At 38.4% G+C, this 20,466-nt stretch overlaps 1 protein-coding gene across 1 annotated transcript in view; it reads right to left on the bottom strand.

Annotated features, from left to right (window-relative positions):
- The window catches only part of LOC134736564 (myosin heavy chain IB-like), a 422,536-nt gene that overhangs the window by 147,662 nt on the left and 254,408 nt on the right, over positions 1–20,466 (bottom strand). Inside the window, exon 3 of the mRNA XM_063638501.1 lies at positions 14,913–14,988. Within this exon, the coding sequence (XP_063494571.1) occupies positions 14,913–14,988 (76 nt within the window). The remainder of the gene's footprint in view (positions 1–14,912; positions 14,989–20,466) is intronic.

Genomic DNA, 20,466 nt, shown 5'->3' on the forward strand with positions numbered 1-20,466 from the left:
AATCTGGAAAGACAGGTGAATCCAGAGATTCACAGACAAGAGATGCATTATTATATTGAATCAAAATATTAACATTAACAGGGAAGACAAATACAAGGACATTAGAGGAATCTGAAGCCTCTAACACCTGTAATACTATACCTATAACTACAGCAAAAACTAAACACACTGACACTTCTAGTCAGATTAACATAGAACCTCACACCAACAGCCTTTTTAACCTCAGTTTGTATTATTCAACATATATCTGGCTTTCAACAAAAAAATTCCAAGTCATGCTAAAAGGCAGGAAAAACACAGTCTAAAGAAAAAGCAACCAGCAGCACCAGATTCAGATATAACACAGATGTTCTAATGATCAGGCAGGGAATTTAAAATAACTACAATTAATATGTGAAGGGTTCTGATGGCAAAAATAGACTACATACAAGAACAGATGAGTAGTATAAGCGTAGAGATGGACACCCTAGAAAGATCCAAAAGGAAATACTAGAAATCAAAAACACCGAAGAATATCTTTGAGAGGTTCATCAGGACGTGAGACAGGGCCAGGGAAATAATCAGTGAGCTTAAAGATAGATCAATTAAAACTTCCCAAGCTGAAGTACAAAGAGAGAAAAGAATGAAAAAATTAAAACCCAGAACAAAGCAACCAAGAACTGTGAGATAATTTCAAAAGTTTTAACATAGGTGTAAATAGAATACCACAAGAAGAAAGACAGAATAGAGCAAAAAAATATTGGAAGTAATAATGGCTGAGAGTTTTCCAAAATTATTCACAGACAACATACCACAGATCCAGGAAACTTAGAGGAGACCAAGAAAGATAAGCATCAAAAAGTCCACGCCTAGACATTTCCTATTCAAACTGCAGGAAACCAAAGACAAAGAAAAAATCTTGAAAGAAACCAGAAAAAAATCACCTTGCCTATCTTTAGAATAATACAGATAAGAATTATAGTAAACTTCTCATCATAAAAAAATACACAAGCAAGATGAGAGCAGATTGCAATACTCAAAGTATTGAAAGGAACATAATCTAGAATTCTATTTCCAGTCAAATTATCCTTCAAAAGCAAGGGAGAAATAAAGGCTTTCACAGAGAAGGAAAAACTGAGGGAACTCCCTAATAGCAGAAGATTTGAATGACAATAAATGTTTTATTTTAAAAGTGTGTCTTAGAAAAAGAAAGTGCAAAATGGCATGGATCAGAGACTTGGGTCTACATAAAGAAAGAACATTAGAGAAAGAATAAATGAAAGTAAAACAAAAGTTTTTAGTTTTTTATTCTTAATTGATCTAAAAGGTAACTACTTAATGGTTAAGACAGACAGTGTATTGGGTGAGTATAGCATATAAATAAGTGAAGTGAAAGACAGCAATGACATAAGAGATATGAAGCAGGAATTGGGAATATTCTAAGATACTTGTGGTACATGTGATGTAGAATAATGTTATTTAAAGGTAGAGTTAAATTAGTTAAAAATGTATACTGGAAACTCCAGTGCTACCACTAAAAGCATTTTTTTAAAGTAATATAACTGACATGTTAAGAGAAGAGATAAAGAGAAAGCATATTGGCTGGGCGCGGTGGCTCATGCCTGTAGTCCCAGCACTTTGGGAGGCCAAGGTGGGCAGATCACGAGGTCAAGAGATGGAGACCATCCTGGCCAACATGGTGAAACCCCATCTCTACTAAAAATATAAAAATTAGCTAGGCATGGTGGTGCACGCCTGTAGTCCCAGCTACCTGGGAGGCTGAGGCAGGAGAATCACTTGAGCCAGGGAGTCAGAGGTTGCAGTGAGCCGAGATCATGCCTTTGCACTCCAACTTGGGCAACAAGTGTGAAACTCCATCTCAGAAAAAAAAAAAAAGAAAGAAAGAAAATATATTAATTAAAACCAAAGAAGGCAGACAAGGTGGAAAAGGGAAGAAACAAAGAACAAATGCAATGAATAAAAAAGTTACAAACAAGGTGGGTATTAGTCCAACTATGTCAAAGTTACTTTTAATAGGATTAGTCTAATACACCAATTAAAGGAGATTGTCAAAATGATTTTTTTAATAAGACCCAAATAACTGTTGTCTATAAGAAACCCACCTTAAATATAAAGACTCAGATAGGCTAAGAGTAGAGGGATAGAGAAAGAAATGCGTACTGACACGATTCAAAAGAAAGCTGGAGGCTGGCCATAGTGGCTCAAACCTGTAATCCCAGCATTTTGGAAGGCCAAGGCAGAAGGATCACTTGAGGCCAGGAGTTTAAGACCAACCTGGACAACATAATGAGATATCTTATACCTAACAATGAAACATTGAAATATGTAAGGCAAAAACTGATAGAACTGGGAGAAATAGACAAGTCCACTATTATATTTAGAGAATCTAACAGCTGTCTTTCAGTAATTGATAGAACAAACTGGCAGAAAATCAGTACAAATGTAGTTGGCTTGGACAGTACTATCAGTCAACTTCATCTAACAGACATTTATAGACTATTCTGCCTAGCAACAGCAGAATACATATTCTTTTCAACTTCACATGGAAAATTCAGCAAGATAGAACAGATTCTTGGCTGTAAAGCACATCTTAAAATTTTTTAAGAAATAAGTTCTACAAAAGTGTGTTCTTTGGTCACAGCAGAATTAAACTAAATATCAAGAACAGCAGAATAGTTGGGAAATCCCCAGATATTTGGAGATTAAGCAAGACACATCTCAATAATAATGAGTCAAAAAATAAGACTCAAGAGAAATTTAAAATATTTTTGTCTAATTGAAAGTAAAATTTGTCAAAATTTATGGAATGTAGTGAAACATGTATGCACTAAGTGTATATATTAGAAAAAGAAGAAAAATCTAAAATCAATCATCTAAGTTTTCATTTTGCAAAACTAAAGAAGGTAGAGCAATTTCAGCCTAAAACAGAAAAAAGAAATACTAAAAATTAAAACAGGAATAATAAAATTGAAGACAAGAAAACAAGTAAAAAAATTAATAAATCAAAAAGCCAGTTCTTTGCAAATTTCAATAAAATCAATAAACCACTAGGTAGGCTAATCAAGAAAAACAGAGAGAAGACACAAATTGCAAATATCAGAAATTGAAGAAGTATTGTCACTACTGTGTCCATGGACATTAAGAAGGGTCATAAAGAAATATCCACAAATTTGATAATTTAGATGAAATGTACTAGTTCTTTGAAAGACACAAACCACCACACTAGGAGAAATAAATAATCTAAATTGATCAAATCTATTAAATAAATTGAACTAATAATTAGTAACCTTCCATAGAAAGAAAGTGTCTGCCCAGATTAGTTTATTGGTTAATTGTACTAAGCAGTTAAGAAAGAAACTATACAATTATCCACACTCTCTTCTAGAAATGAGAAGCAGAGGGAACACTTTCTAACTCATTCTATAAGGTCAGCATTACTTTAATATCATAACAAGATAAAGCTATCACAGAACAACAGACTAATAGATCTTATGAACATGGATTAAAAATCCTCAATAAAATGTTAGCTAATTGAATCCAACAATGTATTTTTTTAAAAAACTATACACCAGAAACAAGTGAGATTTATTCTAAGTATGCAATCTTGCCTTTCACACATACCAGCAACGAGCAATTGAAATTCTAATTTTTAATACCAACTACAAATGGCAAAAAAAAATGAAATCAAGTTTATCAAATATGTTCAACAGTGAACTTAAAACTCAACGAGATGAAAATAAACAATTCTGTTACAAAATGGGCAAAAGTTTTAAACTGTTTATTTTCATCTTGTTGAGTTTTGAGTTCAAAGTGAACTGATGGGATTTATTTTCCTACGATATTCACTTAAACTTAAGATGGGACATCTTAAGAACAAACTTAGGTGACTATCATAGGAAGTTGGTATCAGTAACTTACTGATCTGCTAAAAGAACGTATTACTCATAAAATCTTGTCTGCTTTCATACTCTTGAGATGGATAACACCACCCATGAGGCAATCTTTTCCCTTTAGTCTGCCCCCCTCCCCGGCTGCACCCACTTCTTAAGGCTGAGCACCTGACCTGGACCTACTGAGGCACCCTTGGGGCCCCATATGTGCACCTAGATTGTTCAAGGTCAACTTGTGACAACCTGCACTCTAAGACTCGCTTGTTCAGCACCTCCTAAGACTTTCACTTTTGCTTAAGGTACTAAATACTGAGGATTCTCTCACTCAATCCCCATTCTATACTTCTAATTAAAAAGGTTAGAAGCTGCAACCACAATCTACCAGACTCCCTTGAAGCAAGGGTTCTTGATGCAAATTAGGTTCCACCAATTAGATGAACTCTTGTGAGACTGGAAAAATAAACAGAAGGCAGAGGTCATCTTCTATGACTATTAGCTGGTGTTTCTTGACCAAAAATGTTTGGAACTGTGCATCTTCCTTGAACAAAATTTCAGTGTTCATTTTCTAGTTTTCTAAGTATGAAAAGCAAGTATAGTGGTGGCAGTAGCTTCCTACTTCTAAGCATAACTCTAAGTGTGATATCAGAGGTAGAAGCATTCTCAGTGGACTAGCACTATATCATCCTGCAAATTTTCTTAGAGACCCAACTGAGAACTTAGTTATTTTAGCACTTCCAATAACCTTCAAATCACCTATATACTTCACCAATTCTAAGATTTATGTTGTTTTTTCCTATTTTATCTTTTTGAATTTGGAATACATTTTGTAATCAATGGCATTAGTACAATTGCTGTTAACTATGTAACATTCATGAAACAATCTTTTTTAAATTCTTCCACTGACAAGTTCTATAAAGATCAAGAAAACACTAGCATCAACACATCTTAGTTCTAATGAAAGAGGCAATTTCAAATATAAATCTCATCACATTTTCTTAGACTATTTTGTGTTTTCTGTCCTAGACTATGAATAAGAGTGGGTAAGACTCATATATCATTTGCTCAAAGTCTCATGAGTACTGCTGTATCTCTATAACATCTTTTTATAGAGCTCCTTGCTTTGGGAAAAAACATCTTAAGTTGTAGTGAACTGTCAGTGTAAAAATCTCATATGACTAGAGCTTAATTGTAAAGCTGCCTGCCTGGGTTATAACAGTTAAAAATGGACACTTAGCTGTAAAATGCAGCCACATGGGACAAGATGAATTGTGGCAAAGTTCAAAAACCCAATTTGAAAGAGCAGCATCAAACTAAAAACATGGTAGTCAAAGTCATTTTGCTCACCTAGAGCTCTCTCTCAATATTGCTGACGCATTCACAAGAAGCTGGTGTTTTTTTGTGTGTGGGGGTGGCCAATAAATAGCATCCATTTTCCCTGCCCAAGTTATAGATTATTTGTAAAATAGTGCCAAAAAATTTTATAAGGACAGATAAAGAAAGATCAAGATATTAGTTTCATCATTAGTAAAGTCCTGATCATAGAACTCGGCTTATGCATGTAGCAAAAATGGGCTTCCTAGTACTAAAATCCAGAATGAAACAGATTTACCACTTGCTACAGACAGCACTAGACAACCTCATTACTCCAAACATAGGGCTCTACCCCTTAAACATACTGCAGGAAATGTGGTTTTTGCAGGCAGCAGTCTCCCAAGAGTAAGGAAGAAAAATGAAGTGAGATTGATGTTCCCTGTTACTTTCTAAATCTCAACAATGTTCACAAAATAAGAAAAAAAGGAGAGAAGCAAATAAACGACAAGAACATAGGCTAAAACCTCAGGAAACTGTAATCTTCATAAGGGCAGAAACTTTGTTTTGTTTAACACCATATTCTTGGCACCACCTGAGCAAACCACTTCCAGGTACTTAGTGAAGCTCAATAATACTAGCTAAATGCTTATTATAATAGAGATGCAAAAAAGGTAGATTCATGTCAGCCTCTTTCTTCATGAAAGTAGGCTAAATACAGAATAAGTAAGCAAATTGTTTAGCAACATCATTTTTTCCATGAAAAATATCACTAGGAAATAACATTATTTACCCAGAGGAGGTGGCACACAGTTCAACTCCTCTTTAATCCCTTACCTCTTCCTGTTGGCAATAAACTTCATTAAGTCAAGAAGGACCCAAAGAATGTCATAAAAACTTCTCCTGGCCTCAATGACCCCCAAATCCTTCTGCCTGACCAATAGTCCTGGGCTCTATGCAGATTTAGCCACTTTAAAAAGTACACTTAAACACAATTTAATCTTTTATTTATTGATTACACACAAGAATTAAAGGCATATACAAATGAAGAGGAAAAAAATTATCCAGGCATGGTGGCATGCCTGTAGTCCCAGCTAGTCAGGAGGCTGAGGTGGGAGGATCACCTGACCACGAGAAGTCATGGCTACAGTGAGCCATGATTGCACCACTGCACTTTGGTCTGGGGGACAGAATGAGACCGTGTATCAAAAAAAAAAAAAAAAAAGGAAATGGTAGCCTTCACATTACCTGCAAAGCTGCCAGGATATAATTAAATATTAATAGTCTGTACACATAGGCCCTGAATGAGGACAGAGATCCACTGGGAACTCTTAGACAGTGTGAACTCTGTATTTTAAAGTGTTTTGCTGATTGTCGGCTTAAATTTAGTTAAAGTTCAAGATAACTTAAACTAAAAGGTTGCAATATCATTTGTCCATTTGAATGTGAGAATAAAGATAGAATGAAACTGGAAAAACATGATGTTGGGCTTTTTGCACTGTTTTAGTTTTGCTCTTTTTCACTGTTACTATTTGTAATAGATCTCTTTAAATTTTGAAATAATATCAGGGTAAAAATGTAATAACACCACTTCTATCTATTGATGACTAGAAAGCTCAGTCTTTAAGAATAAAGTTCTCCCTGTCACTTTCAGGTACACCAATCAAATGTAGGTTTTGTCTTTCCACATAGCCCCTTAATTTTTGGAGGCTTCGTTCCTTCCTTTTCATTCTTTTTTCTTTAATTTTGTCTTCATGCTTTATTTCATTAAGTTGATCTTCAATCTCTGATATTCTTTCTTCCACTTGATCAATTCAGCTATTGATACTTCACGAAGTTCTTGTGCTATGTTTTTCAGCTCTATCATGTCATTTATGTTCTTCTCTAAACTGGTTATTCCGGTAAGAAATGCCTCCAACCTTTTTTCAAGGTTCTTATCTTCCTTGCATTGGGTTAGAACATGCTCCTTTTAGCTCAGAGGAGTTTATTATTACTTACCTTCTGAAGCCTACTTCTGACAATTTGTCAAACTCATTCTCCATCCATTTTTGTTCCCTTGCTGGCAAAGAGTTGTGATTTTTCTGGAGGGGAAGAGGCATTCTGGTTTTTGGAAATTTCAGCCTTTTTGAGCTGTTGTTTCCTCATCTTTGTGGATTTATCTGTCTTTGGTCTTTGATGTTGGTGACCTTCAGATGGGGTTTTTGTGTGGATGTCCTTTCTGTAGACGTTGATGCTATTCCTGTTTGTTACTTTTCCTTCTAACAGTCAGGCTCCTCTGCTGTAGGTCTGCTGGAGTTTGCTGCAGGTCCACTCCAGACACCGTTTGCCTGGGTATCACCAGCGAAGGCTGCAGAACAGCAAAGATCACTGCCTCTTCTTTCCTCTGGGAGCTTCATCCCAGAAGGGCAGCTGCAAAATGCCAGCCTGAGCTCCCCTGCTTGAGGTGTCTGTCGACCCCTGCTGGAATTTGTCTCCCTGCCAAGAGGCACAGGGATAAGGGACCCACTTGAGGAGGTAGTCTATCCCTTAGCAGAGTTCAAGTGCTGTGCTGGGAGATCTGATGCTCTCTTCAGAGATGGCAGGCAGGAACATTTAAGTCTGCTGAAGCTGTGTCCACAGCCACCCCTTCCCCCACGTGCTCTCTTTCAGGGAGATGGGAATTTTATCTATAAGACCCCGACTGGGGCTGCTGCCTTTCTTTCAGAGATGCCCTGCCCAGAGAGGAGGAATCTAGAGATGCAATCTGTCTACAACAGCTTTGCCAAGCTGTGGTGGGCTCCCACATTTAACATTTCATATCGTTTCATTGGGAATATTCATGTCTGTGTTTGTCTTACCTTTTTACTGCTTATTAGGTCGTAATGATTAGAAGATTCTACTCTATTTTTTTGACCGATTATATACACCACAAAACATAGTACCTGCATAAGTAAAAGCTTCATAAGTTGTATTTAAACTCTACAAACATTTCAAGGTAATTAAGTGTTTGAAAGGGTTTGATTTCTGCATAATTAATTTTCTCCACTTGCAAAAACACTTCAGTTACATGAAAACATCCTATTGCCTATACAACCTAAAAATCTACAAATGCTGTTACAAATGCAAGTACTGGTGCTTCTCAGCTTAAGTGTATTTGGACTTAAAATGGTGAAACTACAATGGCCCTTCAAAGGACCTTATGACATTGCTTGAGTAGACGATGGTCTGTTACTTAAAACACTGAGAAAAAAATGAGTTTGAGATCTCAAAAGTAGCCAATATGAGGTTCACAATAGACACGGAAAAGTCTCCCTAAATATCCAGCCCAGACAACCAATTATATTCTCAGTTGCCCCTTGAGTCTCTCCCTAAGCTGATATATCTTCAATGATTTCACTAAAAAAATGGGCTCCTGTAATCTGAGGAATCAATCTGGCTCCCAGAAGCAAAGTTAGGATAGGGTCACTGATGAATATAAAGGCACAGGTATCATATATGTAAAGTTATTTACCCTGGTATGGCTTACACCCACTTGTGACCCTACTAAGGGTCAAAATCCCAGACTTTCCAGGCTATCCTGATGCTCAGCCCCATAGAGACTTCACAGACCACTTCTCAGATTAACAGAAATTGGACAGGCCCTTGTGTATCTGTTCAGATCTGTCAATGGACATGTGACAACCTTTAATTCCATAGACATTTAAATTTGAATTCATCCACATTGCTGGGAGGATTTCCAGGCTGAAAGATGTATCTATATGCTGCCCAATAACCAGTCTTCTCCTCTTTCTAATTTCCTTTTCAGGCCAATTTCTTAAGGTCATATGCAAACCCAGAATGGTTGGGCAGCAGTGGCATAGAAAAAGCTTCTTTATGCACTATGTTGCATGCAATTTACTACACATTATATTTACATATTATGTTGCTGTTGCATCACATCTAATCTGAAAAATAGTAATACATGTTGCTTTGGTGACTGCGAGCTGATGTCATTGCTTTAGCTACACAGTACAGGGAAAATTCAATCCATGCCATCTGGTGGCTTAGGTAAATCTTTGAAAAAATGGCCTCTAAAAAAGCAGTGAATCAGAACACCCTCTCTCAAAAGTGTTCCTCTTCCTATGCTCCCTAAAGTGGTGAGGGACAATGCTATTCACCCTGTTTCCTGAGCCAGAAAACTGAGGGGCACCCTAAATTACTACCTCTCCCATTTGTTTATTTAGTAAGTTAGTTTGAGATAGGGTCTCACTGTGGTTGCCCAGTCTGGAGTACAGTGGCACCATCTCAGCTCACTGAAGCCTCAACTTCTGGGCTCAGGTGATTCTCCCATCTGTCTCATGAGTAGCTGGGACTATAGGTGTACACCACCACACCCAGCTAATTTTTTGTATTTTTAGTAGAGATGAGGTTTCACAGTGTTGGCCAGGCTGGTCTCAAACTCCTGATCTCAAGCAATCTGCCCGCCTCAACCTCCCAAAGTGCTGGGATTACAGGCATGAGCTACCATGACTGGCCCTGCCTCTTTTTTACACGTGCATGAAATTAGAGATAAAGTCCAATCAAAGTAACTTCTTAAATAACTCTAAAATCCATTTCCTCACTAGCATCACCAGTACCACTGCCTCCTCAGTCTGAATTACTTCCACAGCCTGCTTAGTAATGTCCCTCTTCAAGGTGACCTAAAATGCCAATGCCATCATGTCAGCCCTAGTCAATGACTCTCCTTTGCCTTTGTAATAGAGTCCACAGGTTCTAATTACACAGCTTTTCCTGAGTGCTCCAGCCTCACTCGTTATCTCTTTTCTCCTCACATCCCTTTCCTTCAGTTATCCCAAGCTACTTGCCTTTCCTCAAACACATCACACATTCTTTGGATAAACTACCCTCATGCTCCCTCTCCCACAGCTTAAGATTTCTTTAAAACTTAAGATCAATGCTTCCCCAGGAACTACCTAAAAGTTCCAACACCCTCTGAACCAGGGCCACCCCCAACACCAAATTTATGTTATGTCTCCCTCTTCAGACTTCCTGCCCTATGATCCCTTCTTTTTTGACACCTTACACTCTGGGTAACAATTGTTTACTTGTCTGTTTCCTGCAAGTAAGCCTATGAGTTACCTGAAGATGCAGTCTCATGTTTTTTATCTCTGTGCCCGAGAATAGCCTCTGGCACGTGGTGGACAGTAGATATTTGTTGAATGGATGAGTGAGAAAAGTAGGCTTAAATTCAAATGCATATCTAAAGTCCACAATGTTTTCACTGCATCATAATCATTCAGCTATGCGAATGGGATGACCGCAAACAGGCATTCGGGGGAGAATTAGGACAGAATTTATAAGCTCCATTTTGCCAGACTCTTTATATTTTTATATTTTGGCTGAAAGTGCAGGTGGCATCTAGTACTTATCTGCTGCAGCAGACAGATGGTTATTACACCATAATAGGCATGAACAAAGTATGCCCAAAATAGGAATGTAAAATTCAACCTTCAAAATCTGCAGAGTCCTTTGCCTGTTGATGAAGGGATTATAATCACATCAGAGGCATTGTAGGTGAAACAGAATCATAAACATGAAGCACAGAAGCAAGCTCCCTGCTTTGAGGTTTATGGATTTATATTCTGACAAATGAATATGGTTGATTTCTCAGGTACATGAGAAAAATAAAACCACCGTGTGGAAATGTAAGTTCTAAAGCAACTGGTCTAAAAACTTTTAAAGCTTCATTGGGCCACTTAAGAAACATCAAATACAATTCAATGGAACATTTGTAAGTACCTAAATTTTCTCTTGTAACATTTCTCCAAAAACATGTGTATTAAAATTACCTGGGAGAATTTTTAAGTGAAAAAAATGAATAAAAATTCTTGGGTCTCATCCAAAATCTATTAAGTCAGAATCTTTTCAGGGCAGGGTCTAGTCCAATAGTTTTAAAGCTTTCTCCAGCAATTCAAATGGACTGGCCTTACCTCTGTGGGTTGCAATGATGAACCATTCCTCCAAATTATTTTTTTCAATCTCAATAGAGATGCTTACATTACTGGACAGTTCTAGATACGACATAGTAGTTGTACAATACTCCTATTTCTCAGACCATTATTTTTAAGCTATGGATTAGGTTTTGAATGTTGTCAATTTTGGTTTTAACTTGTAAGAATAAAGAACTTACTGAACTGCAAGTTTGAAGAAAGATATGAGATGAAGTATATCACTATATGAGAGTATATATCTCCTGAAACTTCAAGGACCATAAGTCAATATGTAAAACAAAAATAAATGTGACCTCTAATCTATACTTTGGCAGTTGTTCATTCATTATTAAGTCATTATTTGAATTTCCCATAAGACTACACAAAACATCCCCAAGGTTGGTGACATAGAACTATGCCTTCTCACACATCAGAATGCCAACACCTGCTTGGCATAGAAGTTAGTATCTTCCTAGGATCACCCCACACCTTCGTGACAGAGTCATGATTCCATAACACCAGGGACCTCCATATTACCCAATGTCCTTGCTCAGCCAGACAGTACTAGAAACCAACCAGTACCTTCCCATCTGTTAAAAACCACCTCCATCTGGCTAGACCTGTCTGCCTCTGGGACTATATTCATCATTTCTAGACTAATTCCATCTGACTCCCCTGACTCTAATTATTTAACCTTTGAAGTTCTCTGACAAATTTAAACATGGAAAGAGTCTTCCAGGCATGGCTATTTGGAAAATATTATAGGTTCCGTGTATTTACCCGTATTCGCATTTGAACTATGAGCAAGAAGGAGAAATTTAGTTTGGCCTCCTTGACCTTAGACTGTCTTCATACGCCTTTTTCATCTCATCTTGAGTTACCACTCTCAGAGACATATGTGTTTTAAAAGGTATTCAGTGTGTAACAGAAATAATCAATGTGTGTCAATAAATAAGTGATCATTGTTTTTATGTAGTTTGATTTTCACAACTGTGAAGTGTTTTTTAAAAATTATTTCCCAAATACAGAAAAGAAAATTGAGAGACACAAAAGTTACATGTGTCCCAAAAGTAGTAAGTGGAAAAACCAGAATTCAATCCTTGATCTTATAAGTCTTAGTCCGATGCTTTTTAAAACATCACTGCCACGTGTAAGCAAATTCTATACACACAAACTCATTTATATGATTATGTGATAGATGAACTCAGAAAACCAGATAGTTCCATGTAACAAGTACTTCTGTTTCAAAGAAATCACTTGTGGAAAACCAATTTCACATACAAAATTCAACTCTACTTTTCCGATGTCTGATTTTTCCTATACAATCTGAGCAAAGGCCAAGGATGCTGTTAAACATTCTAGGACACACCATAAGACTTACACACACAAAAACACATGAAGCATCTGAATAAAAATGTCAAATACTTTACCGCCCAGACTGAGAAGGTCTTACACCAAAGCTTCACCCAGTATGAGAAACAAAATTTGCATTCAACTGAGTCTTTTAAATTTTACTGTATTTCCAATTAGTCATTCCACTCCCTCACTCCTTCCCTCCCTCCCTCCCTTCCTTTCCTTCTTCCCTTCTTTCCTTCTTTCCTTCTTTTTCTTTCTTTCTTTCTTCTTTCTTGACAGGGTTTCGCTCTGTCACCCAGGCTGCAGTGCAGTGGTACAATCATGGCTCACTGTAGCCTCAACCTGCCAAACTCAACAAGTCCTCCCACCTCAGCCTCCCAAGTAGCTGGGACTAAAGGTATGTGCCACCACACCCAGCTAACTTTTGCATTTTTTGTAGAGATGGGGTTTCGCCTTGTTGTCCAGGCTGGTCTTGAACCTGTGGACTCAAGCAATCTGCCTAACTCAGCCTCCGAAAGCTCTGCAACTATAGGCGTGAGCCACTGTGCTTAGCCCTGTTTATTTTAATATTTGTTGAAATCTCATATACCAGGTACTCCACAGTTGATGTCAATACAGTGACAAAGACACATGGATCTTGTTCTCACAGAGCATAGGAAAGAATCTGCTCCATAACACAGAGGTGTGAAAAATATCCCTCCGTTTCCTAAATCAAACTAAATATGCCACTGAGTCCATTTAACAAGATGTGGAAATTTTGGGGGGGTTTCTCATTTGTTTGTTTTGTTGTTGTTGTTGTTGTTTTTGGAGACAGAGTCTTGCTCTGTCACCCAGGCTGGAGTGCAGTGGAGCAATCTCGGCTCACTGCAACCTCTGCCTCCCAAGTTCAAGCAATTCTCCTGCCTCAGCCTCCCAAGTAGCTGGGATTACAGGCATGTGCAACCACGCCCAGATAATTTTTGTATTTTTAGTAGAGACGGGGTTTCACCATGTTGGCCAGGCTGGTCTAGAACTCCTAACCTCAGGTGAAAAGTGTGGGAAACTTAATCCCAGTCCTGTTTGGGGGAGCCCTTCTCTCCATGAGGTCTCACAATAATTTAAGAAGCTTTTGTGATGATTAGAAAATGGAAGACAAGTCCTGGAAGAAAACAGAAGACAAATCTTTGGTATTAATTTTATTACTCTTTCTGCTACCATTGCTGCTGTTGAGTCCTGCTCCTTGTCATTTGCTATGTCCTGTATTCCTGCTCTCAGTGGTCCTTTCTACCAATCTCAGCCTGAGACAACACAGTCAGTCACCTTGTACCTCTCCCATCCAAAATATTGCACACAAGCTTTGAGGTGAAGCATTCTTAAATCTGTGGTCCTTTCTCAGTCTTGGAGACACTTACTCTTTCTTTAGTCCAAAGCACCTTTGCCTTTTCTTTCCTTGCTCTAGTCTCCTTCCTTTCTAGTGAACCCCAATCAAAATGTAAGTAAGGGTCATCTTCTGGGGGCATAGTAAACGCAGAGCAAGAAAAAAAACTACATCTGGTTCTTTTGATTCTTCTACGGCGGCTAAAACTTGCAGGTGACAGCCGCTTGTTGAAGGCACATTGTGTTAGTCTGTTTTGTGTTACCATAAAGAAGTATCTGAGGCTGGGTAATTTATAAAGAAAAGAGGTTTAATTAGCTCATGGTTCTGCAAGCTGCACAGGAAGCATAGTGTCAGCATCTGCTTCTGGGAGTGCCTCAGGAAGCTTGCAATCATGGTGGAAGCAGAGGGGAGTCAGTGTGTCACATAGCGTATTAGTTTGTTCTCACACTGCTACAAAGAAATATCCAAGACTGGGTAATTTATAAAAGAAAGGGATTTAGTTAACTCACAGCTCCACATGGCTGGAGAGGTCTCAGGAAAGTTACAGTCATGGTGGAAGGCAAAGGAGAAGCAAGTAGCTTCCACACAAGGCAGCAAGAAAGAGAAAAGAGCGGGGGAAACCACCTCTTCTAAAACCATCAGATCTTGTGAGAACTCACTCACTATCACAAGAACAGCATGGGGGAAACTGCCACCATGATCCAATCACCTCCCACCAGGACCCTCCCTCATCACGTGGGGATTGCAGTTAGAGATGAGATTTGGGTGGGGACACAGAGCCAAACCATATTACATGGCAAGAGGGGGAACAAGAGAGAAAGAGAAGAGATGCTACACTCTTTTAAACAACCAGACCTTGCACGAATTCATAGGGTGAGAACTCACTCATCACCATGAGTACAGCACCAAGGCATTCATGAGGGACCCTCCCTGATGACCCGAACACCTCCCAGCAGGCACCCCCTCCAACATTGGAGAGCACATTTCAACACGACATCTGGAGGGGACAAAACATTCAAACCATATCACACCCTGTGCTTTAGCACTGCATACCTGGAAAATCTGAAACTCTTGAGTCGGGGCACATAAAAGTGAGATCTGAAGTTTTCCTCTCTTTTCCAAGCAATTCCTAGAGTACAAAAGATGAGAATTTTAACAGATACATCCAAGGTACATCAGACATAATTGTCACCCCCATTTTACTTAAGATTTATTTTTGGATTGCTATTTTTCTCCAAGCCGTGGTATCAGAAGCACACTTGGTATTAAGCACATTTGGGATTCTGGCTTATTTAGTATTAATAACATTCTTCAGTGGCCTAACACATATTTTCTCTCAGTGGTTTGGAATACATATGAGACTATCCTTTCTACAGGGAGAGAACAAAGAAACATCCTCAGAGGAGCTGCCAATGCAGTTAGGAAGTCTGTCTATTAGGAAGGAGATGACATTTGAGGTCAGCCACAGGCAAACGTGCTAAGTAGGTGACATGTGTCACGTAGCATTTTTAGCTTCCTGATTTATGTCCTTTTTCCTTTTTAGTGTCCTTGTCTCCCTCTTAAGGCACTCAGATGCTCTATCTTCATACACTGACGATGCTTTGCTTTATCCAACTCCCCCCCCCATCTCCTGTCAAAACTCTCCACAGATGTCCTAATAAATGCATCAACATGCAAGTATAAATGATTGATGTTGTTTAAATTAGAGCTACCCCAGGAATACCTGCATTGTTATTGACTTTCAGGCCTGACAAATAGGTGGAGAAGGACTATGTTTAGACAGGAGGACTGTTCTACTGCTAAAAATCACACTGGCTTGTCCATGCTAAACCCAGTTCAAGTTAAATGTTTAGGTGGCCTGGATTGACCTCTATTTGTATAGTTTTTTTAAAAGATTCAACATGTTTTAGTACCTACTGAAGAATCTCACCTAGAAAAACACCTGTTACAGTCAAATGAGATTATATAGATGAAAACACTTTTTAAAGCTAAAATTAATAAGATATTACTGTATACCAAATCTTGTTCTGTGAACTTTACCTTCAATTCTTTAATAAAGAATATATGCCTCAAAAATAGGCAGTATTATCTTTATTTCACAGATAAGAAAATAGAGGCAATGAGAAGTTAAATTGTTTACTTAAGGTCAAAAAGCTAGGCTTACAGAAAGTTTGTAAACTATATTCTGCCATTATTATTATTATCAATATTATTCTCAGAGCTTGTCGAGTGAGGGATTGGGAAGGAGAGGGAATAACAAACAGCCTACTGTGCATGTTGTGCTACTTACTTTAAGGAAAAGTACAGGCAATGCAATTGCTGTAGCTATCACTTAGTAAGCCTGTTCTATGGCCCAGGTAGCCTCGGGAGAACTGAATATGTGTCATCTCCTTGACTGCTCTCAGCAGTCCTGGAAGTAGGTCCTGTTAGCTCCCTTAACTTAACAGACAAGAAAAGTTTAGTGATTACCCAAGGTCTACATATAGTAAGTTGTGTACCCAGGATTCCATCCCAGGTAGCCAGCCGTGAATTGAGTACTCATTAAATTCCAACATTATATTAATAGCTTTATATACTTTATTCCATTTAATCCTCATGATAAACTTATGAGGAAGGTTGTATAGATGGGGAAAATGGGGTTTGGAGTGGTTAAACAATTTGGTCACATCTTCACAGCAAGTATATATTAGGGCTGAGATTTGAACCCAGTGATGTGTGATCCTCAATTCAATCTATTCCTTGTTATGTTGCTCTGCTAAGAATAGCTAAGAACTCTTTTGGGGTTCAGTTCCTTATTTCTTTCTCTTTGTGCAGAAGTCACACATATGAGAAAGTTCTAGAATGCTGAAGCAGTGACAATAAAGGGTTGATTAAGGGACTGAGGAGCCACACTCAAAAGCCTCTCCTGTAGACTCTATGTCTAAGCTCATTTCTTGTGACTCAGGAGCATTTTTCAAATGAATAGACATAATAATAATTACCAATATGTTTATAAAACACATAGTACTTAAAAAGCAAAGATATCTATAGGTGAGGCCACCTTGTTTGAGAATAACTATAGGTGAGGTCCTATTGTTTCTGACAGAAAAAGGAAGTGCCTGACTTTGCTCAGGAACACTGTGTTCCACAGAAGATGGTAGAAGGTGGCAGTCTTGAAATCTACTTTCCAAATTACTAAACTGACATATTCAGCTGTTACTTTGTAAGTGGAGACAGGGCATGCTATTTTTGCATATGAAACTCAGGCCAGCTAGAGCAAAAGTATTTGCCTATTGTTTCTCTGGATATATTTGACTAAGATTATTTACCAAATTTGTAGCCAGTGCCCAAGGCCAAAACTAAGACACTTTGAAATCTGTCCCAGCAAGAAGATGACATACTGCTATGTTGGATGAGCAGTTGTGACAGTCAGAGCAGGTATAATGAAATTCATAATAAATGATCACATGCTCTAATGAAGGGCATGACCTTTTATACATAGAAATCTTATGCTTATACCATTGGAATGAAAATTCTTGTTACTCGTTGTAGGAAAAAGACATGTCTTGTTTAATTGTATGTCAAGGACATTCTAAAGAAATGTTTTATGCAATTTCAAATCAAATCCTTACCAGTTTAGTTTTTCCAAAATAATCTATTAAACTAGCCTCATGACAGAGTTTTGGAAATGTTCTAGCCTAGCAAATTCACTGCCTAAGACATTACTGCAGTTTACCCTTAGATTCTAAGACCTCCTAGATAACTTTCTCTTATCAGGGGAACCAGCCCCCAATATTTCAAAGTAGGTTCTTTCTATTTTCCCTAAGTGTCAGCTGGTCTGAGAAATAAAGAGAATGAGTACAAAGAGAGGAATATTACAGCTGGGCCACCGGGGGTGACATCACATATTGGTAGGTCCATGATGCCCACCTGAGCCATAAAACCAGCAGGTTTTTATTAAGGACTTTAAAGGTGGGGGGTGTAGGAACAGGGAGTAGGTCACAAAGATCACATGCTTCTGAGGCCAATAAAGATGAAAAGGCAAAGGGCAAAGCAAAGATCACAAGGCAAAGGGCAAAATCAGAATTACTGATGAGGGTCTATGTTCAGCTGTGCACGTATTGTCTTGATAAACATCTTAAACAACAGAAAACAGGGTTTGAGAGCAGAGAACCAGTCTGACCTCAAATTTACCAGGGCAGGATATTTTCCCCACCCTAGTAAGCCTGAGGGTACTGCAGGAGACCAGGGCATATTTCAGTCCTTATCTCAACCACATAAGACAGACACTCCCAGAGCGGCTGTTTATAGATCTCTCCCCAGGAATGCAATTCTTTTCCCAGAGTATTAATTATCAATATTCCTTGCTTGGAAAAGAATTTAGCGATATCTCTCCTATTTGCACGTGCATTTATAGGCTCTCTGCAAGAAGAAAAATATGGCTCTTTTTTGCCCAACCCCACAGGCAGTCAGACCTTATGGCTGTCTTCCCTTGTTCTCTAAAATCGCCATTATTCTGTTCGTTTTCAAGGTGCACTGATTTCATATTGTTCAAACACACATTTTACAATCAATTTGTACAGTTAACACAATCATCACAGTGGCCCTGAGGTGATGTACATCCTCAGGTTATGAAGATAACAGGATTGAGAGATTAAAGTCAAACAGGCATAAGAAATTATAAAAGTATTAATTTGGGGAACTGATAAATGTCCACGAAAACTTCACAATCTGTGTTCCTCTGCTGAAGCTCTAGCTGGTCCCTCTGTCTGGGGTCCCTGACTTTCTGCAACATCCTCTCCCATCTGCACAGTGCTCCTGCTCCAATAACCCAAAAGCACTAGGACAGGATCTATGTCTTCTCACTCAGATTTGATTATCACCTTCTTCTTCACATTTATCATAATCCAAATTAATCCCATTCATGTATCTATACCTATCCTTAACCAGCGACGAGACTGTCAAGGCAAAAGGATTTGAAGGTGCTCTGGACACAGCATTTGCCATATTTGCCAATTAGCCTGAAGAATTTTAGTAGCTGTAGGTTTATTCAGCTAACATACCTGGATTATACTCACCCCAATAGAATAAATAAGTAAATAAAATTTTATGAGTGCATGAACTATCATCTTACTTTATTATTCTGAAAATTCTAATTATCTAAATCACATCTGAATATTTTATCATCCAAAAATAACTTATCTATAGCCCTAGAAAAATGATAGGCTCAATGCAAATGCTGTATACATATTTGATGCCTTGAATAATATCAAACAGATTGATTTGTACAGGAATTTTAAAATCTTCTTTTGTCTGTAGAAACATCAATCTTGACAGCAACCATTGGCTTCCCCTTGAGCTCATAGTAAAGTATGTGTTGTTTGCAAGAATTTTTTTCATTTTGAGTACACTAGCACTACAGATTTTAAATCATTTCAAGGTAACTTAAACTTTAGTTCACAAATTTTAGTGTATAGTTTTATAAACATCTCAAACATAAATACACAATCTTTCTCCATCTAGATTAAGATATGATGAAACATTATTAGCATCTTCTGTTGTTGGGAATAGGCCTCCAAATCTAGCCATAAACTGGCCCCAAAACTGGCCATAAACAAAATATCTGCGGCACTGTGACATTTTCATGATGGCCATGATGCCCATGCTGAAGGTTGTGGGTTTACCAGAATGAGGGCAAGGAACACCTGGCCCACCCAGGGTGGAAAACCGTTTAAGGCATTCCTAAGCCACAAACAATAGCATGAGCGATCTGTGCCTTAAGGACATGTTCCTGCTGCAGATATCTAGCCAGAGCCCATCCCTTTGTTTCGGCCCATCCTTTTGTTTCCCATAAGGAATACTTTTAGTTAATCTATAATCTATAGAAATAATGCTTATCAGTGGCTTGCTGCAAATAAATATGTGGGTCAAACTCTGTTTGGGACTCTCAGCTCTGCAGGTTGTGAGTTCCCTGATTTCCCACTCCACACTCTGTATTTCTGTGTGTATGTCTTTAATTCCTCTAGCATTGCTGGGTTAGGGTCTCCACAACTGAACTGGTCTCAGCATTCTGTAGCATTCCTCACACCCATTCCCAAATATCAGCCACCCCTACAAAGGAAACCACCTGTTGGGGAAGAGGTCCCAAATCTGGCCATAAATTAGCCCCAAAACTGGCCATAAGCAAAATCTCTGCAGCACTGTGACATGTTCATGATGGCCATGATGCCAACGCTGGAAGGTTGTGGGTTTACTGGAATGAGGGCAAAAAACATCTGGCCTGCCCAGGCTGGAAAACCGCTTAAAGGCATTCTTAAACCACAAACAATAGCATGGGTGATCTGTGTCTTAAGGACATGCTCCTGCTGCAGATAACTAACCAAACCCATCCCTTTATTTCAGCCCATCTCTTTATTTCCTGTAAGGAATACTTTTAGTAAATCTTAGGACTGGCTTGCTGTCAATAAATATGTAGGTAAATCTCTGTTCAAGGCTCTCAGCTCTGAAGGCTGTGAGACCCCTGATTTCCCACTCCACACTCTATCTTTCTGTGCATGTGTATTTAATGCCTCTAGCACCGCTGGGTTAGGGTCTCCACAACTGAGCTGGTCTCAGCAACTACTATTTA

The sequence above is a fragment of the Symphalangus syndactylus genome, chromosome 5 (assembly GCF_028878055.3).
Source record: "Symphalangus syndactylus isolate Jambi chromosome 5, NHGRI_mSymSyn1-v2.1_pri, whole genome shotgun sequence".
NCBI classification, from domain to species: Eukaryota; Metazoa; Chordata; class Mammalia; order Primates; family Hylobatidae; genus Symphalangus; species Symphalangus syndactylus.